At 42.6% G+C, this 25,665-nt stretch overlaps 1 protein-coding gene across 1 annotated transcript in view; it reads left to right on the top strand.

Annotated features, from left to right (window-relative positions):
* Window positions 1-25,665, top strand: part of LOC128686615 (uncharacterized) — a 212,043-nt gene that overhangs the window by 144,503 nt on the left and 41,875 nt on the right. The window contains exons 3-5 of the mRNA XM_053773566.2: window positions 17,566-17,726; window positions 17,974-18,218; window positions 18,992-19,910. Coding sequence (XP_053629541.2) covers window positions 17,566-17,726; window positions 17,974-18,218; window positions 18,992-19,910 — 1,325 coding nt within the window. The remainder of the gene's footprint in view (window positions 1-17,565; window positions 17,727-17,973; window positions 18,219-18,991; window positions 19,911-25,665) is intronic.

Below are 25,665 nucleotides of genomic sequence, written 5' to 3'. Positions count from 1 at the left end.
ACTAAATTAATACATAGCATTAGAAATCTTCCTTATGAAGAAAGATTGAAGACTCTTAAGTTACATTCACTAGTTAGACGAAGAATGAGGGAAGACCTGATCGAAGTGTATAAGTGGAAGATAGGTATTAATAAAGGGGATATTAACAAGGTCTTGAGGATATCTCTCCATGAGAGAACCCGCAGTAATGGATTTAAATTAGATAAGTTTAGATTTAGAAAGGACATAGGAAATTATTGGTTTGGAAATAGGGTAGTTGATGAGTGGAACAGTCTACCTAGTTGGATTATTGAGGCTAGGACTTTGGGTAGTTTCAAATTTAGGTTGGATAAGTACATGAGTGGGAGGGGTTGGATTTGAGTGGGACTTGCACATCAGAGCTTATTTCTTGGGTAGCATTGAAAATTGGGTTGGTCAAATGTTTTTTAGTGGGATGAACTGTAAAGGACCTGCCTAGTATGGGCCAACAGGCCTCCTGCAGTGTTCCTCCTTTCTTATGTTCTTATGACACTGGTGGGTGTCACTCTGGTGAGCTAGGCATAAGTGGGTGGTACTCTGTGAGCTAGACAATGGTGGATGGCACTCTGGTGAGCCACACTGATGGGTGGCACTCTGGTGAGCCAGACATGGGTGGGTGTTACTCTGATGAGCCAGGCACTAGTGGGTGGAACTCTGTGAACTAGACACTGGTGGGTGGCACTGTGGTGAGCCAGACACTGGTGACTGTCACTCTGATGAGCTAGTCACTGGTGGGTGGCACTCTGATGAGCCAGACATGGGTGGGTGTTACTCTGGTGAGCCAGGCACTAGTGGGTGGCACTCTGTGAGCTAAACATTAGTGGGTGGCACTGTGGTGAGTCAGACACTGGTGGCTGTCACTCTGATGAGCTAGACATTGGTGGGTGGCACTCTGGTGAGCCAGACACTGGTGAGTGGCACTGTAGTGAGCCAGATACTGGTGGGTGGCATTCTGGTGAACCATACACTTGTGGTTGGTACTCCTCTGGTGAGCCAGACACTTGTGGATGTTAGTCTGGTGAGCCAGGCACTAGTGGGTGGCACCCTGTGAGCTAAACACTAGTGGGAGGCACTGTGGTGAGCCAGACACTGGTGGGTGGCGCACTGATGAGCCAGACACTAGTGGGTGACACTCTGGTGAGCCAGACACTGGTGGGTGGCACTTTGGTGAGCCAGGCGCTAGTGGGTGGCACTCTTCGAGCTAGGCATTGGTGGGTGGCACTGTGATGAGCCAGACACTGGTGGGTGTCACCCTCATGAACTAGACACTGGTGGGTGGCACTCTGGTTAGCCAGACACTGGTGGGTGTCACTCTGTGACCTAGACACTATGGTGAGCCAGACTCTAGGAGGTGGCACTCTCGTGAGCCAGACACTCGTGGGTGGCACTGTGGTGAGCTACGCACTGGTGGGTGGCACTCTGGTGAGCCAGACACTCATTGGTGGCTCTCTGGTGAGCCAGACACTGGTGTGCTCATCATTTTGTCTGGTCCCTACGCTGCCTCCACTGCTACCAATGATTCCACTGCCAACATTGCCATCACTGCCTCCACTGCCTCAACTACCTCCATTGCCTCTACTGCCAATATTACCTCCACTGCCATTACTGCAACTGACTCCACTGCTTCCACTGCCACCCCTGCCACTACTGCCTCCACTGCCACCTCTGTCACTACTGCGTCCACTGCCACCCCTGCCACTACAGCCTCCAATACCACCCCTGCCACTACTGCCTCCACTACCACCCATGCCACTACTGCCTCCACTGCCACCCATGCCACTACTGCCTCCACTGCCACCCCTGCCACTACTGCCTCCACTGCCACTACTGCCTCCACTGCCACCACTGCCACTACTGCCTCCACTGCCACCACTGCCACTACTGCCTCCACTGCCACCACTGCCACTACTGCCTCCACTGCCATTATTAAAACCACTGCTACCACTTCCACCACTGCCGCCACTGCCTCAACTGCCACCACTGCCAACATTGTCACCACTGCCCTCATTGCCATCATTGCCACCACTGCCTCCACTTCCAAAGTTGCAACCCCTGCCACCACTGCCTACGCTGATAACATTGCCACCACTGCCACCGTTGCCTAAACTGACACCACTGCCATCACTGCCTCCACTGCCAACATTGCCACCACTGCCTCCACTGCCACCACTGCCATTCCCATGAACACTGCCACCACCTTCAGCACTGCCACCATTTCCACCACCTTCAGCACTGCCACCATTTCCACCACCTTCAGCACTGCCACCTTTAGCACTACCACCACCTCCAGAACTGCCACCACTTTCAGCACTGCCACTAGTTCCAGTACTGCCACCACCTCCAGCACTGTTACCACCTCCACTGCCACCACCTCCAGCCCTGCCACCACTTCCAGTGCCACCATTGCAACCACGTTCACTGTCACCTCTGCCACCATCTCCACTGCCACCACTTCCACTGCTGCCACCACTGCCACTTCTCCAGCTAGTAAGGTTAGGGTGAGCAAGAGGTGGCAACACTGCTACAGAGACGGCACTGTTGTTGTTGGTTCAGTGAGGCTGGCCAGACCTAGTACCAGACGCTGTCACCTCACGTTGCTTCACGCCCACCAGTGTCTGTCTGTCTGTCTGTCTGTCTGTCTGTCTGTCTGTATGTATGTATGTATATATGTATGTATGTATGTATGTATGTATGTATGTATGTATGTCTGTCTGTCTGCCTGTCTGTCTGTCTGTCTGTATGTATGTATGTATATATGTATGTATGTATGTATGTATGTATGTATGTATGTATGTCTGTCTGTCTGCCTGTCTGTCTGTCTGTCTGTCTGCCTCTCTCTCTCTCTCTCTCTCTCTCTCTCTCTCTCTCTCTCTCCCTTTCTTTTTCTCCCTCTCTTTCTCTCTTTGTCTAATATTCTCTTGGCTCTTATAACATTAATTTCTACAGAAACAAGCGATGCGACAATATTTTCTGCATCAAGCAAATCCTTGCATTGTATCGTTGTCCAGTGAGATTGTTTCAGAAACAGAGGAAAGACACAATACATAATAATTATAACAATAATGATAGTAATAATAATTACAATTCATACTTTACTAATGCATCATCATCAGTCAGTAAACAGCCAGTTGCATCACATAACCTCAACATAAACCCCTGTTACAGTATTAAAGGTGTCAGCCCCAGTCTTCCAGCTATCAGGTACATCTTGTGAATTTGTTCATAAGAAACTTAGTAAGTTGAATTCCACAAAAGTAAGTAGGTAAAAGATGGTTCCGGTGCCTCTGAACCGGCAGTACCCATAACTTATATAATTTATCCTTCACCTCCACTACCGTGGAAAAGGAGCATAAGTTGGAGAGAGTCACTCCTATTTTCATGAAAATTGTTGATCAATGTCAGTAACTATTGGCCTCTTAGTATATTTAACGTTATGTCCGAAATCCAGAGAAAACACAATATTATAAAGCAGTTTAGTTTCTTGATACAAGTGACGTCGTGACATAGTTACTGTTCAGTGGATGTCTCATTAATAAGCCATCTGAATGGATCATACAGCAACGCAGCTGGCAAAACTATATTTAACAGCAATGGTCACTTTAGCACTGCAAGGTATTTGATATAGTGAACTATAGCATAATAGGTAAAAAAATACAAACTATCGGCATGGACTTACCTGAACAATTAATCCAGAGGATTAGTGAAAAATCATGCATGTTGTGATTCGAGTTGACACTTGGACAGTGACTGAGGCCCGTCACAATGAATTTAAAAAGTGACCCTTGACCTGTGTTGGCCGTGGTCGCCATGTTAAAAAATGGCAACAATGCAAATATCCACATCCTTATATATTGGTTAATTATAAAGATGGGAGATTGATCTAAATTTCTGTCCAATGCTTTCAATATGAAGGAATTCATACTGTCATGTAACATAGCAGATGCATTTCACTAATAGAAAAAAAATTTTCATGTTGCTGGCCCAGCATAATGATAAGAATATTAGTTCTGTGTGTTTTAAATATTTTAATAGCCAAAAACGCATTAAAAATGTTCTTTTAGAACTTACACAGTGCATAAATTATTCAGTTTACTCTTCTATTTTTCAGCTATCCTCTTAGCAACATTAATAATGACTGAAAGACGACACAGTTGCTTCCGAAAAGATTATTGTCAATGAGGGGAAAAATTCACTTATACATAAATAATTTTTGGGGTCATGTGAACGTGAATGTGGTGTGAGTCGTTCAACGAGTGTTGAAGCACTCGTTGCAGAGGAATGCTGACCCCAGCACCCACTACCAGCCTACCCTTTGGGGTAGGCGACTTGTGGAGAAAATTCTCCAGAAAGGGGGGTATCAGTCTTCTCACCCCCTTCAGCCCCCTTCAGCTCCCTGAGGGACTTAAGGGACTTAGCCTTCCCGGAAGAGGGCTAATAGACTTTTGCTTCCGAATAAACAATTTAATTGAATCTACATACAGCTAAAGCGTCATAAGTCACGCCACCTCTTCTTGCACCACAGCGTTCGTTGCAATACGAGTGACAGTGAAACGAGAAAAATGACTCTCTTTCCCTTAGCAGGAAAATTACAGAAAACCCTGCACCACTTTGCCTACAAGGTGGGAATAAGATGAATGTACTGCCGTCTATAACTAGATAACAAGAAATCGACCATTTTGTACTGAATACTGTGACCATGTTAAACTAGGAGGGAAATAACACTGAAGTCAGCATTTAGGGCCCTCACCAAGGCCAAGTGCACACGAGGGTTTAGATTGTTTCACGAATCGAAAGGTGAAGAGTGTGTCACACGGACATATCCCCTGAACTAAAGGGCTCTGGGGAATATTACCAAGCTAAGTCTATTTAAAGACATGAATGAAAGATACTTAGCTTCTGTGCCGACTCCCCACAGCTGCAACCAGGGCGGCTCCTCTGACGGGAATCAGGTAACCCCAGACCATAGCTGTTGAGGTATGAGGGATGATTAAGTAGTTGCCCCAAAGGAGCGTATATATCAGCATTTCACACTGGACAATTATGGCCCACCCATAATTGGATCTATTGGTAAATCCAGGAAAGACACGCATTTAGCTGGATATTTGTATCTGACCCGTAAGTTTTCCCTGGCTAAGGAAACTACACCATTATCAAGATTTGTCTTTTCGTAGTAATATCACAACAGGAAGATATGTACGGCTTCACTGCAGTTGTTCCACCATGAATTGTTGAGATTGTCAATGAGAAACAAAGCGTACGAATCACTAGTGTTCTTTGTCTGTTATCCCAGCATTAAGCATGTTTCCCCTCTCATGTTTTAAAACAATCTGACCCCTTGGGGCGGGCTTCACCCTGGGCGCCCCTCACGAAGGATTTACTGAATTCAGTGTTATACCCTTCTTGCTAAACATCGACACAGTATTCAATACAAGTAGTAGATTTTCTTGATATCTATTGATCGACGAAGTTCATTATTGCCCTACATAGCAGTTAAAGTGATGCAGTATTTTCCTGTACCTTTCCTATCCAGGTAAAAAGAGTCCTTTTCCTCACTTCATCATCACTCAATAACAATGAACACTGTGGTGTAAAAAGGAGGCTACGTGACTACACTCTGGTACACTCTGCTGCTGCATCTGCTTCCAATTACTGTTGATCGGAAGCAAGATGCCAAATGCCCTTTCTGAGAGGGCTGTCCCTCACGGGACTGAAAGGGACTGAAGGGGGCTGATACCCACTCTTTCTGAAGAAAATGCCCTAACTGTTAGCTGCATCCAACCTAACTAGGAGTGAGTATGTCTAGACTTACTTGGGTATTTGTATCTGACCCAAATTTTTTCCCTGGCTTGTGGTAGGGAAAATTTGATCCCAAAATAAGTGTCTTGGCTGGAGCTAGAGTTTCTCGAGGAATGCCACACTGTCTTCCACTGGGATTGTTCTGCTTACATTCACACTTATTACACTACACAGCTCAGTCCAAGATTTGTCTTTAGTTTCGTGGTAATTTTACAACAGGAAGATCACAATTCACTGTGTAATAGTTATACCGTGAATTTCTGAGATCGTCAATGAACAAGAGTCGAGAGCGCACTGATCGCTATTGTCCCAGGATGATGCCCGTGTGAAGCGTTTCGCCTTTCGATTCGTGAAGCAATCTAAGCCCTTCTGCGCACTATGCCCTGGTGCGGGCCCTGAATGCTGACTTCAGCATGATTTCTCTTCTTGCTTAACATCGTCACAGTATTCGGTACAAAATGGTCGATTTCTTGTTATCTAGTTATATACGACAGTTCATCTTATTCCCACCTTGTAGGTAAAGTGGTTCAGGGTTTTCTGTAATTTTCCTGCTGTGGGAAAGAGTCATTTTTCTCGTTTCACTGTCACTCGTATTGCAACGAACACTGTGGTGCAAGAAGTGGTGGCATGACTCATGACACTTTGAAGAATTGAGACACTTATGCAACATATGGGAATCTTTATTGAAGAAACGTTTCGCCACATAGTGGCTTCATCAGTCCAATACAAAGTAGAAACGGGTAAAGAGAGGAGGAGTTTGAGGTAATCAGTCCCTCAACCTGGAATCGATATGTTCAGTCCATTACTCTTGTAGGAAGTGCAGCATAGGGCCAGAGAGGTGGCTTATATACTGCAGTCAGGTGAGTCAAAGCAGGAGGAGCCGGGATCACAGTGGGACCTGCCACTAGTGTAAGTAGGTCGTCGTCCAAAGGTTGGGCAAGTGTTGAAGTCTTTGTACCAAGATCCCATGATGTTGCAGTGTCTGACAGATGTGTTGAATGGTTTTGAAAACCGACAAGTTGAAGAATCGAGACACTTATGCAACATATGGAAATCTTTATTGAAGAAACGTTTTGCCACAGATTTCGCCAGGCTGAGGAACTGATTACCTCAATCTCCTCCTCTCCTTACCCATTTATACTTTGTATGAAGCCACTGTGTGGCGAAACGTTTCATGACACTCATGACACTGGAGCCGCATGCCGATTCAATTAAACTGTTTATGCGGGACTCAGCCTCGGGAGGGCTGAGTCCCTCAAGCCCCTCAGGGAGCTGAAGGGAACTGAAGGGGGCTAAGAGGGCTGATACCCCCCTTTCTGTAGAATTTTCTCCACAACTTGTCTTACTACAAACCTAAAGGAAGTTACTTGACTATGCAGCTTTCTGACGATCTCCGAGTGTTGTGAGAGTGAGTCAGCCAACTTCGAGGGATTTAAAGAACTAATTCCTCTTCACAACATATCCTGTTATTGTGGACATCAACCCTATGTATGAGTGACTGCCATTCTAGGTGCGGCTTTTCTCCTCTGTCTGCTAGTCACCTTGTATCCGAGACCTTGACCAGCTGGGTTACCATCTCATTAAAAGTTCACTCAGATCTGTGCCTTTGGTATACTACGCTACACTATGTTAACTCATGCTTCTCAATAGAACTCAGGCTTATTCTGCTGCGGGTATCCAAATTTCAATCTTCCATTTAATGTTACTGAATCTTCTCCTATCTTCCGTGGCGATTATATTTACGTCACACTAAACCATAATAGATCAGAACCAGACTACAGTACCACCGGCTGCTCTGTATCAGAACCAGACTACAGTACCACCGGCTGCTCTGTATCAGAACCAGACTACAGTACCACCGGCTGCTCTGTATCAGAACCAGACTACAGTACCACCGGCTGCTCTGTATCAGAACCAGACTACAGTACCACCGGCTGCTCTGTACACTTATTGCTGAAAGAACCTTTGTGTTTTTTGTACATGAAAGGTATATAATACCGACAAGATTCTTCCAACTCCAAGGATGAGGGACTGATTACCTCATGTTTTGTATATAGTTCTACTGTCTTCCAATTATGTCATTGCATTTGTACTAATAAAGCCACTGGATGGAGAAACATCTATGATAAAGATGTTGCACTTGTGCCTAATTTTAACTTTGTATTTTTGTGCGTGTCAGTTTTATTCATTTTCAGTTTGTTTTACCTTCATCATGTCTGATTTAGTTAGGTAATACCCGGAGTCTTCCTGGTGGGTATTCTGGGGATCATCACCTCCGCGGCCCGGTCCACGCCCAGGCCACCTGATCAACCTGGCTGTTACTGCTGGCTGCACGTAGTTTAACGTACGGACCACAGCCCAGCTGATCTGGCACCAACTTTAACTATCTGTCCAGCTCCCTCTTGAAGGCAGCCAGGAGCCTATTGGTAATTCCCTTTATGCATGGTGGGAGGCTGTTGAACAGTTTTGGGCCCCGGACGCTTATGGTGTTTTCTGCTAGTGTACCAATGGCGCTCCTACTTTTCATTGGGGGTATTTTGCACCGCCTGCCCAGTCTTTTACTTTCGTAGTGAGTGATTTCTGTGTGCAAATTCGGGACCATTCCTTCTAGGATTTTCCAAGTGTAGATTATGATGTATCTCTCTCGCCTGCGTTCCAGCGAGTACAGGTCAAGTGCTTCCAAGCGTTCCCAGTAGTTGAGGTGTTTGATAGGGCTTATATGTGCAGTAAAGATTCTCTGTATAATCTCTAGAGCTGCAATTAGACCTGCTTTGAATGGAGATGTTATTGTATAGCAATATTCCAGCCTAGAGAGAACAACTGATTTGAAAAGGACCATCAATGGCTTGGCATCTTTTGTTTTGAACGTTCTCATTATCCATCCTATCATTTTCTTTGCAGTTGTGACCGTGGCACTGTTGTGATCAGCTTCCCATTTCACTTTTCATAAAAATGAAATAAATTATCTTCGAAACTTTAAGATAACTCATAGCCATTCACACTGACAACTTTACCAGGAAGTTCTTGGAAACCTTGACGCAGTGGTACTGAAGCTTTAACAAACTGTGGCATGGCCGGGGATCGATCCCATGCTTCTCTGACCCGTCTTGTGGGGAGCCAGTCAAAGTTCACGACACTCTAGCCATTGGACCATGCAGTCCAACAAACTTCATGCACCCAGCAAGACTGGGTGTGTTCCATGATGTGAAGACATACGTGGTTGTGATAACCTCAGAGCATATCACGTACGCCTTCGCATCATGAAATACCCCCAGTCCCGCTGGGTGCATGATGTTTGTAGGATTGCGGGATTGACATTAGGCTAAGGGACTGATTATCTCAAACTCCTCTTTATCTTCCACCTTTCTCTGCATTGGGTTAAAGAAGCTACTGACTGGCAAAACGCTTCCAGAATGAAGTTACTCAGATGTTGCACAAGTGTCTCATTTATCAACTTGTCGGGTTTCTAAAGCATTTATTCACATACTCAATTGCTGTAACCATGTTTAGAATATCGTGCTGCAGATTTTGTAAAAGTTAGGAACCAAAGTTAACACAGAAGTAAACACAAGATTCCCATGAGCACAGTAGGTGATAAAGTCTTAAATATCTTCTGCAACACAAGTGGGTTGCCTGATTATGTCAAGGCCAGGCTTAATACAAATTAAGAATGCAGCTGAAGAATATCTGATTCAGCTAAAGAATATCTAATTCAGCTAAAGAATATCTAATACAGCTGAAGAATATCTAATACAGCTGAAGAATATCTAGTACAGCTGAAGAATATCTAGTACAGCTGAAGAATATTTGATTCAGCTAAAGAATATCTACCTCTTCAAGGGGGGGGGGGAGCTCCTTGGCACTGTGAAGAGCTTTAGGTCTGAGGAATTGGACCCTTTGGTCTTCTTTCTCCGACCGAACCTAACTACCCCCCAGTACCCTTCTCTACCCCATCCTTCCTTTCCCTCTCCTTTCTTTCCTACTTTTGGCCTTTGGGGTCCTCTCAGGAATTCTAGCACCTAGGCTGCGGGACGGTTATCATTGTTTTCCCTCCATCACAGAGTGATTGGAAGTCCCAATCCCTCTCTGATCTCCCGGGAGGAGGCTTGTGATGTCTTTCGGGTGACGAGTGTATCCCTGGAGGCTACCTGTCAGATTTTGGGAGGTGGTAGCTGAAGGTGGTATGCCTTGTGGTGGGTTGCCACCCACCCTTTCTTTTGTCAATCGAGGTGGCTCGGTGGCTCGGTGGCTGTGAGGTTTGCTATCCTGGATTGACAGTTTACTGGCATGAAAAGTAGAGTATGGCATGAGTTCCATGCCGCATCTGTACTACTGGCCGTTCTGAGGTCCTCTTAGGCCTGGGGGGGGGAGAGGTTTTGTGGCCCTTTCATTCGTCCTAGGAGCTACCCCTCCACGTTTTACCTTCCCCCTCCCCCCCTTTTTTAGCATATTTTACTTTTTGCTTATTTCAGAAAAGCAAGACACTGACCTAAAGACCATGATACTTCTCCTTCTAGACTCCTTTCTGCTGCGGCGCCCTTTTCCGATCCTGACTCGTTATCAGACCATTATTCGGACCTTTCTAACACCCTTGCACCGTCTGCAGATAACACTTCATTGCCAGCCCCTGCTACCGGGTTACGCCTGACTCCTTTGGTACATCCGACCTCCGCTTCTGGCTTCTCCTTATGGTGCGACAACTTTCAAATCACCCATACATCTCTGGTCGGACCACCTCCGGTCCTACACCTAAACGACCATGATCATTAACAAATGACACTGTTTCGACTACTACTCGCTCTTCCCGGAAAAGACTAGCATGACACTCACTCCCTTCACACACTACGTTTCACAGTACTCACTGGACTAAGTTTTTCATTCTGCAACTGATATCTCCCACTGACCATCTTTCTGGTCATAGTATCAGCAAGACATTCCTGCGCCATGTTGGTTAAAATATGCCATTTCATGTTCTTAAGAGTGGTGCACGCATCGTCACAGTGCAAAATGCTGGACAGGCTCACAATCTTTCCCTTCTTACCTTTATATATGTAGACAATATTCCTGTCACGATTCGAAAACACATTTCTCTCAATTCTTGCAGTGGTACCGTAGTTCTGCCTCATACTGTTGTTCAGCGTGATTTCCGAACATGTGATACTGATATTCTGGTGTAGCTTGAGTTCCAAGACCTCCCAGTTCTCAAAGTGGATACATGTACTACCTGCCCACGGGCAGAGATGCTTTCCCTGCAGTGTAGCTCACTTAACTTTTGACTGCTAAGAACTTCCATTCTTAGTCTATATTGCACGACACCATTTACAAGTCCAAGAGTTGATCTCTACACCACAACAGTGAAGAAATTGCTGGAGCTTCGGCCACCCACCGAAACACTGCACGTCCATGGCAGAATGCCCAACCTGTGGCCCTGCCGACTATACCATTACATCCTACAGCCTTCCTCTCTCCTGCCTTAATTGTAATGAGGCTCACTTGGCTTATTCATGCCATTAACAAGTTTACTTAAAAGAACGAGAAATGTGCTGTCTCAAAGAGAAAGAAGGTTTAACCTGTGTCACGGAAGTCTCTCATCTTCACCTCCAAGGGAGACTTCCACGGCTTTCTTGTTTGAGAGTTACTAAGCATCCTCCAACCTTTGTAGTACCTACTTCCAAAATCTCCTCTGTGGTCACAACTTCCACAGGCATCTCTGTTTCTAACTCTTTTACAGCCTTGGTCACTGAGGTCTCTACTTCATCGCTTCAAACTGTCCTTGAGTCTTCATCTTCTCGCTCTCAAGTATACAAAACTTTTCATGCTTATCTACTTCTCCAAAATCTAAACCAACGGTGTGAAAATTGCAGCTTGTGAGCTGCAGTGTAGTAAGTACCATCATATATATATATATATATATATATATATATATATATATATATATATATATATATATATATATATATATATATATATATATAACAGAAGTGTTATAAGAAGAGCAGAGTATATGGAGAGTAAAAGAAAGGTGAAGAGAGTGGTGAGAGAGTGCAAAAGGAGAGCTGATGATAGAGTGGGAGAGGCACTGTCAAGAAATTTTAATGAAAATAAGAAAAAATTTTGGAGTGAGTTAAACAAGTTAAGAAAGCCTAGGGAAAGTATGGATTTGTCCGTTAAAAACAGAGTAGGGGAGTTAGTAGATGGGGAGAGGGAGGTATTGGGTAGATGGCGAGAATATTTTGAGGAACTTTTAAATGTTGAGGAAGAAAGGGAGGCGGTAATTTCATGCACTGGCCAGGGAGGTATACCATCTTTTAGGAGTGAAGAAGAGCAGAATGTAAGTGTGGTGGAGGTACGTGAGGCATTACGGAGAATGAAAGGGGATAAAGCAGCTGGAACTGATGGGATCATGACAGAAATGTTAAAAGCAGGGGGGGGGATATAGTGTTGGAGTGGTTGGTACTTTTGTTTAATAAATGTATGAAAGAGGGGAAGGTACCTAGGGATTGGCGGAGAGCATGTATAATCCCTTTATATAAAGGGAAAGGGGACAAAAGAGATTGTAAAAATTATAGAGGAATAAGTTTACTGAGTATACCAGGAAAAGTATACGGTAGGGTTATAATTGAAAGAATTAGAGGTACGACAGAATGTAGGATTGCAGATGAGCAGGGAGGCTTCAGAGTGGGTAGGGGATGTGTAGATCAAGTGTTTACATTGAAGCATATATGTGAACAGTATTTAGATAAAGGGTAGGGAAGTTTTTATTGCATTTATGGATTTAGAAAAGGCATATGATAGAGTGGATAGAGGAGCAATGTGGCAGATGTTGCAAGTATATGGAATAGGTGGTAAGTTACTAAATGCTATTAAGAGTTTTTATGAGGATAGTGAGGCTCAGGTTAGGGTGTGTAGAAGAGAGGGAGAATACTTCCCGGTAAAAGTAGGTCTTAGACAGGGATGTGTAATGTCACCATGGTTGTTTAATATATTTATAGATGGGGTTGTAAAAGAAGTAAATGCTAGGGTGTTTGGGCGAGGAGTGGGACTAAATTATGGGGAATCAAATTCAAAATGGGAATTGACACAGTTACTTTTTGCTGATGATACTGTGCTTATGGGAGATTCTAAAGAAAAATTGCAAAGGTTAGTGGATGAGTTTGGGAATGTGTGTAAAGGTAGAAAATTGAAAGTGAACATAGAAAAGAGTAAGGTGAAGGGGGTATCAAATGATTTAGATAAAGAAAAATTGGATATCAAATTGGGGAGGAGTATGGAAGAAGTGAATGTTTTCAGATACTTGGGAGTTGACGTGTCGGCGGATGGATTTATGAAGGATGAGGTTAATCATAGAATTGATGAGGGAAAAAAGGTGAGTGGTGCGTTGAGGTATATGTGGAGTCAAAAAACGCTATCTATGGAGGCAAAGAAGGGAATGTATGAAAGTATAGTGGTACCAACACTCTTATATGGATGTGAAGCTTGGGTTGTAAATGCAGCAGCGAGGAGACGGTTGGAGGCAGTGGAGATGTCCTGTCTAAGGGCAATGTGTGGTGTAAATATTATGCAGAAAATTCGGAGTGTGGAAATTAGGAGAAGGTGTGGAGTTAATAAAAGCATTAGTCAGAGGGCAGAAGAAGGGTTGTTGAGGTTCATATAGTCGGACTTGAGTCCTGGAAATGGGAAGTACAATGCCTGCACTTTAAAGAAGGGGTTTGGGATATTGGCAGTTTGGAGGGATATGTTGTGTTAAAATATATATATATATATATATATATATATATATATATATATATATATATATATATATATATATATATATATATATATATATATATATATATATATGTATATATATATATATATATATATATATATATATAATATATATATATAATATATATATACACACACATATATATGTATAATATATATATAATATATAAATATATAATACATATAATATATATATAATATAATATATATATTATATTATATATAATATATATATATATATATATATAATATATATATATATATATATATATATATATATATATATATATATATATATATATATATATATATATATATATATATATATATATATATATATATATATGTATATATATATATATATATATATATATATATATATATATATATATATATATATATATATAATATATATATATAATATATATATACAATATATATATATATATATATATATATATATATATATATATATATTTATGTATATATATATACATATATATAAATATATATATATATATATATATATATTTATATATATGTATATATATATATATATATATATATATATATATATATATATATATATATATATATGTAGATATATATGTATATAGATATATATATTTATATATATAATATATATATATATGATAGATATATATAATATATATATAATACATATATATATATATATATATATATATATATATATATATATATATATATATATATATTATATACACACACACACACACACACATACACACACACACACACACACACACACACACACACACACACACACACACATATATATATATATATATATATATATATATATATATATATATATATATATATATATATATAGATACATGTTTTAGCCCGCTTCACGGTGAGTGAAAATTCACGACTCTCTAACCCACGGGACCATACAATGAGGCGGGCTAAATTCACATTATCTTTGCAAACATCTATGTGCGTTATTTATCCAAACTGCTGTTTAAACTCGCTGAAGATGATGGAAACATGTTTTAAACAATTTCGACTGATGGAACTGGACTATCATGCAGTACACACAAGATACACACTTGCGGTTTTAGCGGAACATAACTAGTGCAGTGTAGTGTAGACAAGTACTTTTAATAAATTTGTAAGATTGATTTTAGTTAAATTAAATACAATTTTAAAATTATATTTTCTGTGGCTCTTGAACATTGAAAAATGTATGAAAAGTATTATATGTGGCTCTTTTTATTGAAGACCTTGCCAACCCCTGGTCAAAAACATCCCCAAAGTTCAAATCTCCTCTAACCCCCTCCTTCACTTATTCTTCCCAAACATCTTTCCTTTCCAGTCTCATTGCCTAGTACTTTACCTCTTACTCTGTTACAGATGTTGAGGGTCATCCTTCCTTTCGTACAGTTCCCAAGCTAAATCTAACACGACTACGGTGTTCTTCGCACCAACTCCAAGGCTGAGGGACTGATTATCTCATCTTCTGCACATAGTTCTACTGTCTTCAAGTTATGTCCTGGAATTTGTATTGATAAAGCCACTTGATGGCTAAACGTCTACAATAAAGATACCCAGATGTTGCACATGTGTCTTTATTTCATCTTGTCGGTACTGTATATCATTCTTTCACAACATTGCAAGACCTCTTGAAGTTACCACAGAGATTGGAAATTATCTTGTCCGTATCTCTTAGGGAGCTACATCAATGCCCCTCGTTTCTTTCCCCCATGTCTGCCATCAGGCAGCTATGAAGGAATGTCATCAGGTCCAGCTACCAATCGTCCGCAGCTGGGCCTGACGGCATTAGTATTGGTATGCTACAGCATTAACATCCGTCAGCAGTTCTCTTACGTTTTTTAATCTTATTTAGTCACAAGGGGTTCTTTCCTAGCTGTGGAAATCTGCCGTTGTTCTGCCTTTTCATAAACCATGTACATTGGGCTATGATGCCTCACACTATCGTCCCAATGTTCTTACAGTTACAGTTTGCAGGTAAAAACTGAGACACGTGCAACATCTGGGTTTCTTTATTGTAGACGTTTCGCCATCCAGTGGCTTTATCAATGCAGATTCTAGGACATAATTTGAAGACAGGAGAACTATTTACAAAAAATGAGGTAGTCAGTCCCTCAGTCTTGGAGTTGGTGTGAAGAGCACCGTAGTCGTGAAGATTCTGGAGCAGAGGCAAGGAGCCTGGCGCTTATATACTAACGTCAGGTGGATTGGGACGTTTAGCAGACGAGGGCATACTCACTGGTAGGTGGGATTCCCCAGTGGAAATAGATCATACCCAAAGGGATGGGAAAATTGTAGTAGTAGTTGTAGTAGCCGTGAAGAATGTCATAGAGATGTCCTTTGAACCAAGATTCCATGATGTTGCAGTGTCTGTCAAATTGTATAAGAATGGTAAACAATACCGACAAGATGAAAACTGAGACATATGTGCAGCATCTGGGTTTCTTTATTGTAGACATTTCACCATCCAGTGGTTTCAATAAAGAAACCCAGATGTTGCACATGCGTCTCAGTGTCATCTTATCGGTATTGTATACCATTCTTGTACAACTTGTCACTGAGCCACTATGCGTGGGTTAAAATTTTCTGGTGCTACAACGCATCAAATTACTTTCATTATGTGTTCTGTTATCTCTGATAATTCATTGTACTTGTATGGCTTTCGTATCCCAGCAAATAATACGGTTAGATTTCTCGGCTTCCTATTTGATCGTCGGCTGCCCTGGAAAACTCACATTGCCTTCCTGAATACAACTTGCCGTAGCCAGCTGAACCTCCTTAGATCCGTCGATCATCTTTCATGGAGGGCGGAGCGTCAGACTCTTCCTTGACTGCATTCAGCCCTAATTTTATCAAAACTAGACTGTGGCGACCAGATATATTCTGCAGCCTCTCCCGCAACTCTTTCTAAACTTGATCCCATCCATCATCAGGGATCATGTTTATGTCTAGGTGCTTTTCGCTCCTCTCCTATCGAGAGCCTATATGTAGAGGCGAATGTTCAATCGGTGAACGATCTCCGTGATGCCCATTGACTCAGTCATTTTGTTCGCTCTCAAAACCTTAACGATCCTTCTACATACAGAATAGTAACTGATGTTAGTAGAGATCTGTTATTTGTTCAGTGCCCCTGTTTACTCCATCCCTTTTTCCTTCATCTTCATTTGCTCTTGACTGCTCCTCAGTTGCCCCCCTTTATATGTTCATCTAGCATCTAATTTTTCTCTTTCCCCTTGGGAGGTTCCGACAGTTCATGTCTGTTCTTCCCCACTGCCGTGCGCGAAAGCTCAGATACCTACAGTTACTTCTCGCTCCCTTTTTCTCAACCACTTCCGGTCTCTCTCATGCCACTACAGTGTACACTGAGAGTTCTAAATCTTCCGATGGTGTCGGGTTTGTAGCAGTGTTCCTGGACAGCACTGTGCGAAGGCATTTATTAGACTTAGCTAGCATTTTCACAGCTGAACTGTATGCAGTTCTTATTGCAATTATTGGTATTACAACTATGCCTACCTCAATATCTATAGTCGTCTCAGACTCCTTTAGTGCTTGGCAAGTTACTGAAAACTTTGGTTCACCTCATCCCATGATTCTTCGTACACAACTTCGGTTGCTCCGCATTTCTAGCAAACAAAAACAAAGAAATCGTTTGATTAATAAAAACAAGAAATAAGTAATTAAAAGGTTAAGGAAGAACAAGTAGACACAGAGAGGTGTATGTGTCACAGTGTATATACACTGAGAGTGATGGTTAATAGGTGACACACAGCCTTAATGATTCTCATGTAGTCGATAGGTTTTAAACCCAATTAACTATCCTTACAGCATACTTTGGTCCTAATTGAGAGTTAAGGAAATCTACTGTACTATTAACATAATAGTCTTGTAAGTAACCCAGTTACACAATATATATATAATTCTTGTGTGTTCCCTCGTGTGTGTGAGGCGGTCCCATGGTCGGCGCTGGCCTCAGGAGAGTGGGCGGAGGAAGGCCCGGGTGTGGCAGGACGCCACCCTAAACAACCCCTTCTTGGCCCACCCACCACCGCCCACACCCGCCCCCGCTCCAGTGCCACACTTGAGAGAGAACAACATCATCTTAGATGGTAGGCTCATCTATCAACATTTTCAATTTTCTTTTTTTTTCTTTACGGAAAGCAGCGAACTTGGTTGCAACTTTCAATACACACTGTGGTTATGTTGCATGCTGAAGTCATGACAAAGGAATATGATTAATGCGCGTTGATTTGTTTTAACATTTATAATATATTCTACGATATTATATGATGTTTACCCTGTAAAAGATTTACAGTAACTGAAGCATTTTGGTCTTTATCTTCCTCCTCCTCACAGAAGACTACGATGACGAGGATACAATCGCTCCCCACCTGTTCTGGCTGCCTCAGTCTCCCGTCATCAAAATCAGTCCCCAACAACACCACCAGCAGCAACACCTCCAGCAGCAACACCACCACCAGCAATACTACCGACAGCAACACCAGCAGCAACAATACCCTCAACAGCGACACCAACAACTCCAGCAGCACAACCAACACTCCACTTCCCTGGAAGGCTTGCAGCATCTTCTGGAAGGCGGAGTGAGTTAACTTTTTCATTAAGTAAAACTGGGTATTTAAGCATACTTGTACCCTATTCTACACAATACTTACATAGAAGGAACGAAAGATAGATGTGTTTGCTGTCACGCTCCATCACACAGGATGGAGTTTTGTTTATCAGGTAATGATATATGTAAGCTTGAACTGGGAGACTTCGCAAGGGCAATTAATTAAGATACCGTTAAGAATTCCACTAAGTGTTCAGAAACTATGGCAGCTTCAATTTGTTTTTGGTTTTCCAGCAGAGCAGAAGTTGATATAACTTGGGAACTGGTGTCTCACGGGATGGTCTATCCTGCACACGGAGGAAAATGAAATTTATGAAAATATCATCTAAAAACAAGTTCAGGAGAATCACACACACACACACACACACACACACACACACACACACACACACACACACACACACACACATACAAGAGTCCGCAGTTCTGAGAGAAACCTTGTAACGACGTTTAGGTCCGTTACGGACAATTATGACTTGATGCTGCCCAGAACGGACTGAAACATCGTCATAACGTTCCTCTCCTATGAGCGTGTTCTCGGTGAAGTGTTCTGGGTACCATACTGACACTTGGTATTCTGTATATATATATATATATATATATATATATATATATATATATATATATATATATATATATATATATATATATATATATATATATATATATATTTATATGACATTTAAAAGGCATGATCCTAAGTGTACAGAACTGGATTCATAATAATTACCATTTCTTCTGCAGGTGACAGCAGACATTCCTGGCGTCAAGGTCCAGCAGCTGGGTCTCGAGTCTGACACCACACACAAAGATGACCTGGGCTACCGAGCTGGAAACAGACAAGTAAAGCACCAACAGAGGCAAGTAATTAAACCTTACAGCGGCGGCGGCAGCAGCAGCAGCAGTACTCCCCGACTTGTCGATCCAGAAACTCACACTGGCAAGCTACCCGTCGTGAACCCAAACTTTCATAGTGAAGGACTTAGGAACCACGACCACCTCAGTAAGGGCATTACTCACAGCTTGCAGCCACATTTTGTTAGCCACAAGCACTTTCCTGAATTGTTCCTGAGCAACTCTCGTCAATTTCCCCAAGATTTCGATCGACAAAGTAAATTTCCAAACGGATTATTATCAGAGTCATATTTGCAAACTTTTCCTCAAGAAGAACAATTGCCGATTAATGTGCTCAGTGACGACCAGTTACCCAGCCGTTTTATTACACCTGATGTGGTCAGTGATGTGGGGCATCAATTCTCTCAAGACCACATGACATTCCCCGAGCCCTTCATGGACTCTCATGCTCTGGAAGAATTCACTCACCAACAGCCCTTCATTCACCAGCATCCCTTTAGTAACCAAAAGCCCATCGGAGATCAAGAGCCCTTTGATAACCAAGAGCCCTTTGGAAACCAAGTGCAATTCATCGACCAAGAGCCCTTAGGAAATAAGGAGCCCTTCGGAGTCCAAGAGCCCTTCATCGACCCAGAGCCTTTCAGAGACCAGAAACCCTTTGGAGACTTCCGTGATGGAAGTATTGACGTTGTCGACGAGGAGGGTTATAGGGGACTCCCAGTCTCCTTGTCGGAGCTGAATTTGCCATCTTCCAAGGACCTGATCTCCGCCTTCACCAATCCTGAACTGACCAAGGAAGGTCAACGAGGTAGTAGGATTATCAGAGCAACTGTCTCAGAACCAGGTGTTGAATCCCTGTTGTGTTGTTAAGTTCAGCAGGCATTAGGGGCTTCTGGGTCAGCCTGCAGTGTGGTGCTGGTGGGTAAGATCTTCCTGAGTGGTCCGCCTGAGTGCAGGCAGCATCAGTCTAGTTGAGTGCTTGTTGCATCAGTCCAGCTGGTGTTTGCTGCATCAGTCCAGCTGGTGCTTGTTACATCAGTCCAGCTGGTACTTATTGCATCTGTCCAGCTCGTACTTGTATGGTTATTTGTGTTAATGCTTGCAGTAACAGGCTAGCTGGTGTTTGTAGTGACTATTTGTAATGCATGATTCTTCAGTCCAGCAGATATTTGTAGCAGTAGCCCAACTGGTGCTTGTAACAATAGTGTTCGTAGCAAACGTTCAGCCGGTGCTCTATAATAGAAGTCTAGCTGGTGCTCGCAATAATAATCCAATTGGTGCTTATAACAACAATCCAGGTGGTGCTCGTAATAATAATCCAAATGGTGCTTGTAACAACAATCCAGGTGGTGCTCGTAATAATAGTCCAGCTGATGCTTATAGAAATAGTTCGAATTGTGTTTGTAAAAATAGTCTGACTTAAGCTTGTAACAACAATCCAGCTGATGCCTATAATAACAGTCCAGCTGATGCATTTAACAATAGTTCAGCTGATGTCTGCAACAATAGTAAATGTGGGGACTGTAACAAAAGTCCGAATGGTGCTTGGAACACGAGTCCAGTAGGTAATTGTAGCAACAGTCCAGTGCCAGTGCTTGTAACAGCAGTCCAGCTGGTGCATGTAGCGAAAATTTATAGTGCATATAGAATCTTTTAACGGTCTAACTGTTTGCAGTGCTTAAAACATCAGTCCAGCTGGTACTTGTAACAAGAGACCAGCTGGTGCTTGTAACAGTAGACCAGTTGTTGAACGTAGTGAACCCACTAAGACCAGAGTGTCGGAGGGTAATATAAAAATCGATTTTGCGTAAACTTTAAAAAGTTGACATTTATTTAAAGATAAACACAGCTATCCAACGCCTGAGTTATACGGACAACGATTACACCGACGGGAAAAAATACTAGCGTGTAAAGCGTTAGCTTGGAGACCTTTTATTAAGCGAGGCTAGATAGGGCAGACTGCGCGTATGACGGACACTATCGCTCTCCTGGCACTAAATTATGCCTATTATGCAAGCCTTGCGAATTATCTATTATCTGTGGCCTTTGGAAGTACGGTTCAGATAAAAAGTCAACAATCATGTAAGTGGCGGACCCAAAATAGACTGAAGACATACCCACACCAAAGCTCTGAAAATGACTCGAGAAGAGGCATGTACTCAGCACATACACAGGCGACCTTACAATGAATAACCAAAAGTACTCGCAAAGTTGATTTATCGTTATTTACAATGATCCCAGTGCACACACACGGTAGTTATCAGACCACACTTTTTGCGATGTGCTGAGGACTGGTAACATAGACGTAACGTCGAGAGATATACGAACATCATCTAATGCAGTTGTCCCCAACCAGCGTGCATTAGTAATAATGAAAATAATATTAATAATAATAATAATCATCTTTATTTCAACAAGTACATGATACAGCTTAAACAAGCTGACATCAATGACATACTATACTATATAGAAAGCCACTTGTTACGCAGAGCATTATGGGCAACTTAGGTCAATTTTGTCCCCACGATCCGACCCACGTCGGTAGGCTAATATCCAGGTACTTACTTTGCTGCTAGGAAACACACTCAATATTTCATCCGTACCGGGGATCGAACCATGGACCTTAATGTGTGAGCCGAGTGCGCTACCAACCGAGCTATGGGCCTCATTAGATTGTCAACTAAGTTATGGGAGCCTTGGCAACACAAGGTGAATTAGCGGAGTAACTAATATGACACACGAATTAAAGACAGAGCGAACCCACAGAATGGATCATAATCAACTAATTTTATTACGAAAATAATCATAATTTCCGATAAGTAACTGATTAGCTTGAAAATTTAACACGATTTACCCTTTTACATGTTAAATTACAAAGATAATAAAGTGCATCTGAATATAACAGTTTATCAGTGTTCAGTCTGAATGAATGTTATAAAGAGCGGAGCTCAGAGCCCTCCAGCATTGTTATTATCTCAATCTTAATGTGATAGTTAAGACTGCAGTGGTAGAGCTGGTGTTTGTAGTGAATGTTAGGCATGTATGTATCATCAGCCCAGCTGGTTCTTGTAACAATACCCCAGCTGGTGCTTGTAACAATGCCCCAGCTGGTGCTTGTAACAATGCCCTAGCTGGTGCTTGTAACAATACCCCAGCTGGTGCTTGTAACAATGCCCCAGCTGGTGCTTGTAACAATGCCCTAGCTGGTGCATGTAACAATACCCCAGCTGGTGCTTGTAACAATGCCCCAGCTGGTGCTTGTAACAATACCCCAGCTGGTGCTTGTAACAATACCCCAGCTGGTGATTGTAATAATACCCCAGCTGGTGCTTGTAACAATACACCAGCTGGTGCTTGTAACAATACACCAGCTGGTGCTTGTAACAATACCCCAGCTGGTGCTTGTAACAATACACCAGCTGGTGCTTGTAACAATACCCCAGCTGGTGCTTGTAACAATGCCCCAGCTGGTGCTTGTAACAATACCCCAGCTGGTGCTTCTAACAATACCCCTGCTGGTGTTTGTAACAATACACCAGCTGGTGCTTCTAACAATACACCACCTGGTGCTTGTAACAATACCCCAGCTGGTGCTTGTAACAATACACCAGCTGGTGCTTGTAACAATACCCCAGCTGGTGCTTGTAATAATACCCCAGCTAGTGCTTGTAACAATACACCAGCTGGTGCTTGTAACAATACCCCAGCTGGTGCTTGTAACAATACCCCAGCTGGTGCTTGTAACAATACCCCAGCTGGTGCTTGTAACAATACCCCAGCTGGTGCTTGTAACAATACACCAGCTGGTGCTTGTAACAATACCCCAGCTGGTGCTTGTAACAATACCCCAGCTGGTGCTTGTAACAATACCCCAGCTGGTGCTTGTAACAATACCCCAGCTGGTGCTTGTAACAATACCCCAGCTGGTGCTTGTAACAATACACCAGCTGGTGCTTGTAACAATACCCCAGCTGGTGCTTGTAACAATACCCCAGCTGGTGCTTGTAACAATACACCAACTGGTGCTTGTAACAATACACCAGCAGGTGCTTGTAACAATACCCCAGCTGGTGCTTGTAACAATACCCCAGCTGGTGCTTGTAACAATACACCAGCTGGTGCTTGTAACAATACCCCAGCTGGTGCTTGTAACAATACCCCAGCTGGTGCTTGTAACAATACCCCAGCTGGTGCTTGTAACAATACCCCAGCTGGTGCTTGTAACAATACCCCAGCTGGTGCTTGTAACAATACACCAGCTGGTGCTTGTAACAATACCCCAGCTGGTGCTTGTAACAATACCCCAGCTGGTGCTTGTAACAATACACCAGCTGGTGCTTGTAACAATACCCCAGCTGGTGCTTGTAACAATACACCAGCTGGTGCTTGTAACAATACCCCAGCTGGTGCTTGTAACAATACCCCAGCTGGTGCTTGTAACAATACCCCAGCTGGTGCTTGTAACAATACCCCAGCTGGTGCTTGTAACAATACCCCAGCTGGTGCTTGTAACAACAAAGAGACGATAACATCAAATTAAATGTCTGTGACAATCTTAAATTATTTCACACATGTTCATCAGTAAGTATTAATCAAAACCTTGACGCAACAATTCTCTTCTTTGAAAAATAAAGATTATTCACAAATATGTGTGTTGCTAGAGACTGTGAACATATCATCGGCAAACTTCTTTTAGGTTCGTATATGAGTCAAGGTAAACTTGCATAAAATTTGAGCAGATTGCTTGCTTTGCAAATGCCTCTATGACCTGCATTATCTTGCAATCAATGATCCGTCAGAAATACTTCACCTGGATCAACTAGTGAAATTTATTATAGATTAGTAAATATTTTCATTTCCTGCTCATGTTTTTGGAAATCGCTAATTAGGTTACATACTTTTTTTTCCCATCCAACTTTACCCTCTGTATTTTGCTCATAACTCGAAAACGTCTCAAACAACCGACATATTATTTTCAACACTTGTGTACTGTGAACAGGACCAAACTCTTGGAATAATTGGGACACGCGCCCTGTGACCAAAGTTTTCGACCCCATTCTCAGTATCCTGGAATGTCTCAGTATCCTGGAATGTCTCAGTATCCTGGAATGTCTCAGTATCCTGGAATGTCTCAGTATCCTGGAATGGCTCAGTATCCTGGAATGTCTCAGTATCCTGGAATGGCTCAGTATCCTGGAATGTCTCAGTATCCTGGAATGGCTCAGTATCCTGGAATGTCTCAGTATCCTGGAATGTCTCAGTATCCTGGAATGGCTCAGTATCCTGGAATGTCTCAGTATCCTGGAATGGCTCAGTATCCTGGAATGTCTCAGTATCCTGGAATGTCTCAGTATCCTGGAATGTCTCAGTATCCTGGAATGGCTCAGTATCCGGGAATGGCTCAGTATCCTTGAATATCTCAGTATCCTGGAATGGCTCAGTATCCTGGAATGGCTCAGTATCCTGGAATATCTCAGTATCCTGGAATGTCTCAGTATAATGGAATGTCTCAGTATCCTGGAATGTCTCAGTATCCTGGAATGTCTCAGTATCCTGGAATGTCTCAGTATCCTGGAATGTCTCAGTATCCTGGAATGTCTCAGTATCCTGGAATGGCTCAGTATCCTGGAATGTCTCAGTATCCTGGAATGTCTCAGTATCCTGGAATGTCTCAGTATCCTGGAATGGCTCAGTATCCTGGAATGTCTCAGTATCCTGGAATGTCTCAGTATCCTGGAATGGCTCAGTATCCTGGAATGTCTCAGTATCCTGGAATGTCTCAGTATCCTGGAATGGCTCAGTATCCTGGAATGTCTCAGTATCCTGGAATGTCTCAGTATCCTGGAACGTCTCAGTATCCTGGAATGGCTCAATATCCTGGAATGGCTCAGTATCCTGGAATATCTCAGTATCCTGGAATGGCTCAGTATCCTGGAATGGCTCAGTATCCTGGAATATCTCAGTATCCTGGAATGTCTCAGTATCCTGGAATATCTCAGTATCCTGGAATGTCTCAGTATCCTGGAATGGCTCAGTATCCTGGAATGTCTCAGTATCCTGGAATGGCTCAGTATCCTGGAATGTCTCAGTATCCTGGAATGTCTCAGTATCCTGGAATGGCTCAGTATCCTGGAATGGCTCAGTATCCTTGAATATCTCAGTATCCTGGAATGGCTCAGTATCCTGGAATATCTCAGTATCCTGGAATGTCTCAGTATCCTGGAATGTCTCAGTATCCTGGAATGTCTCAGTATCCTGGAATGTCTCAGTATCCTGGAATGTCTCAGTATCCTGGAATGTCTCAGTATCCTGGAATGTCTCAGTATCCTGGAATGTCTCAGTATCCTGGAATGGCTCAGTATCCTGGAATGTCTCAGTATCCTGGAATGTCTCAGTATCCTGGAATGGCTCAGTATCCTGGAATGTCTCAGTATCCTGGAATGTCTCAGTATCCTGGAATGTCTCAGTATCCTGGAATGTCTCAGTATCCTGGAATGTCTCAGTATCCTGGAATGTCTCAGTATCCTGGAATGTCTCAGTATCCTGGAATGGCTCAGTATCCT

The sequence above is a fragment of the Cherax quadricarinatus genome, chromosome 12 (genome assembly GCF_038502225.1).
Source record: "Cherax quadricarinatus isolate ZL_2023a chromosome 12, ASM3850222v1, whole genome shotgun sequence".
Lineage (NCBI taxonomy): Eukaryota > Metazoa > Arthropoda > Malacostraca > Decapoda > Parastacidae > Cherax > Cherax quadricarinatus.
Note: the sequence above shows the minus strand (reverse complement) of the source record. Positions and strands in the feature narration are given on the sequence as shown.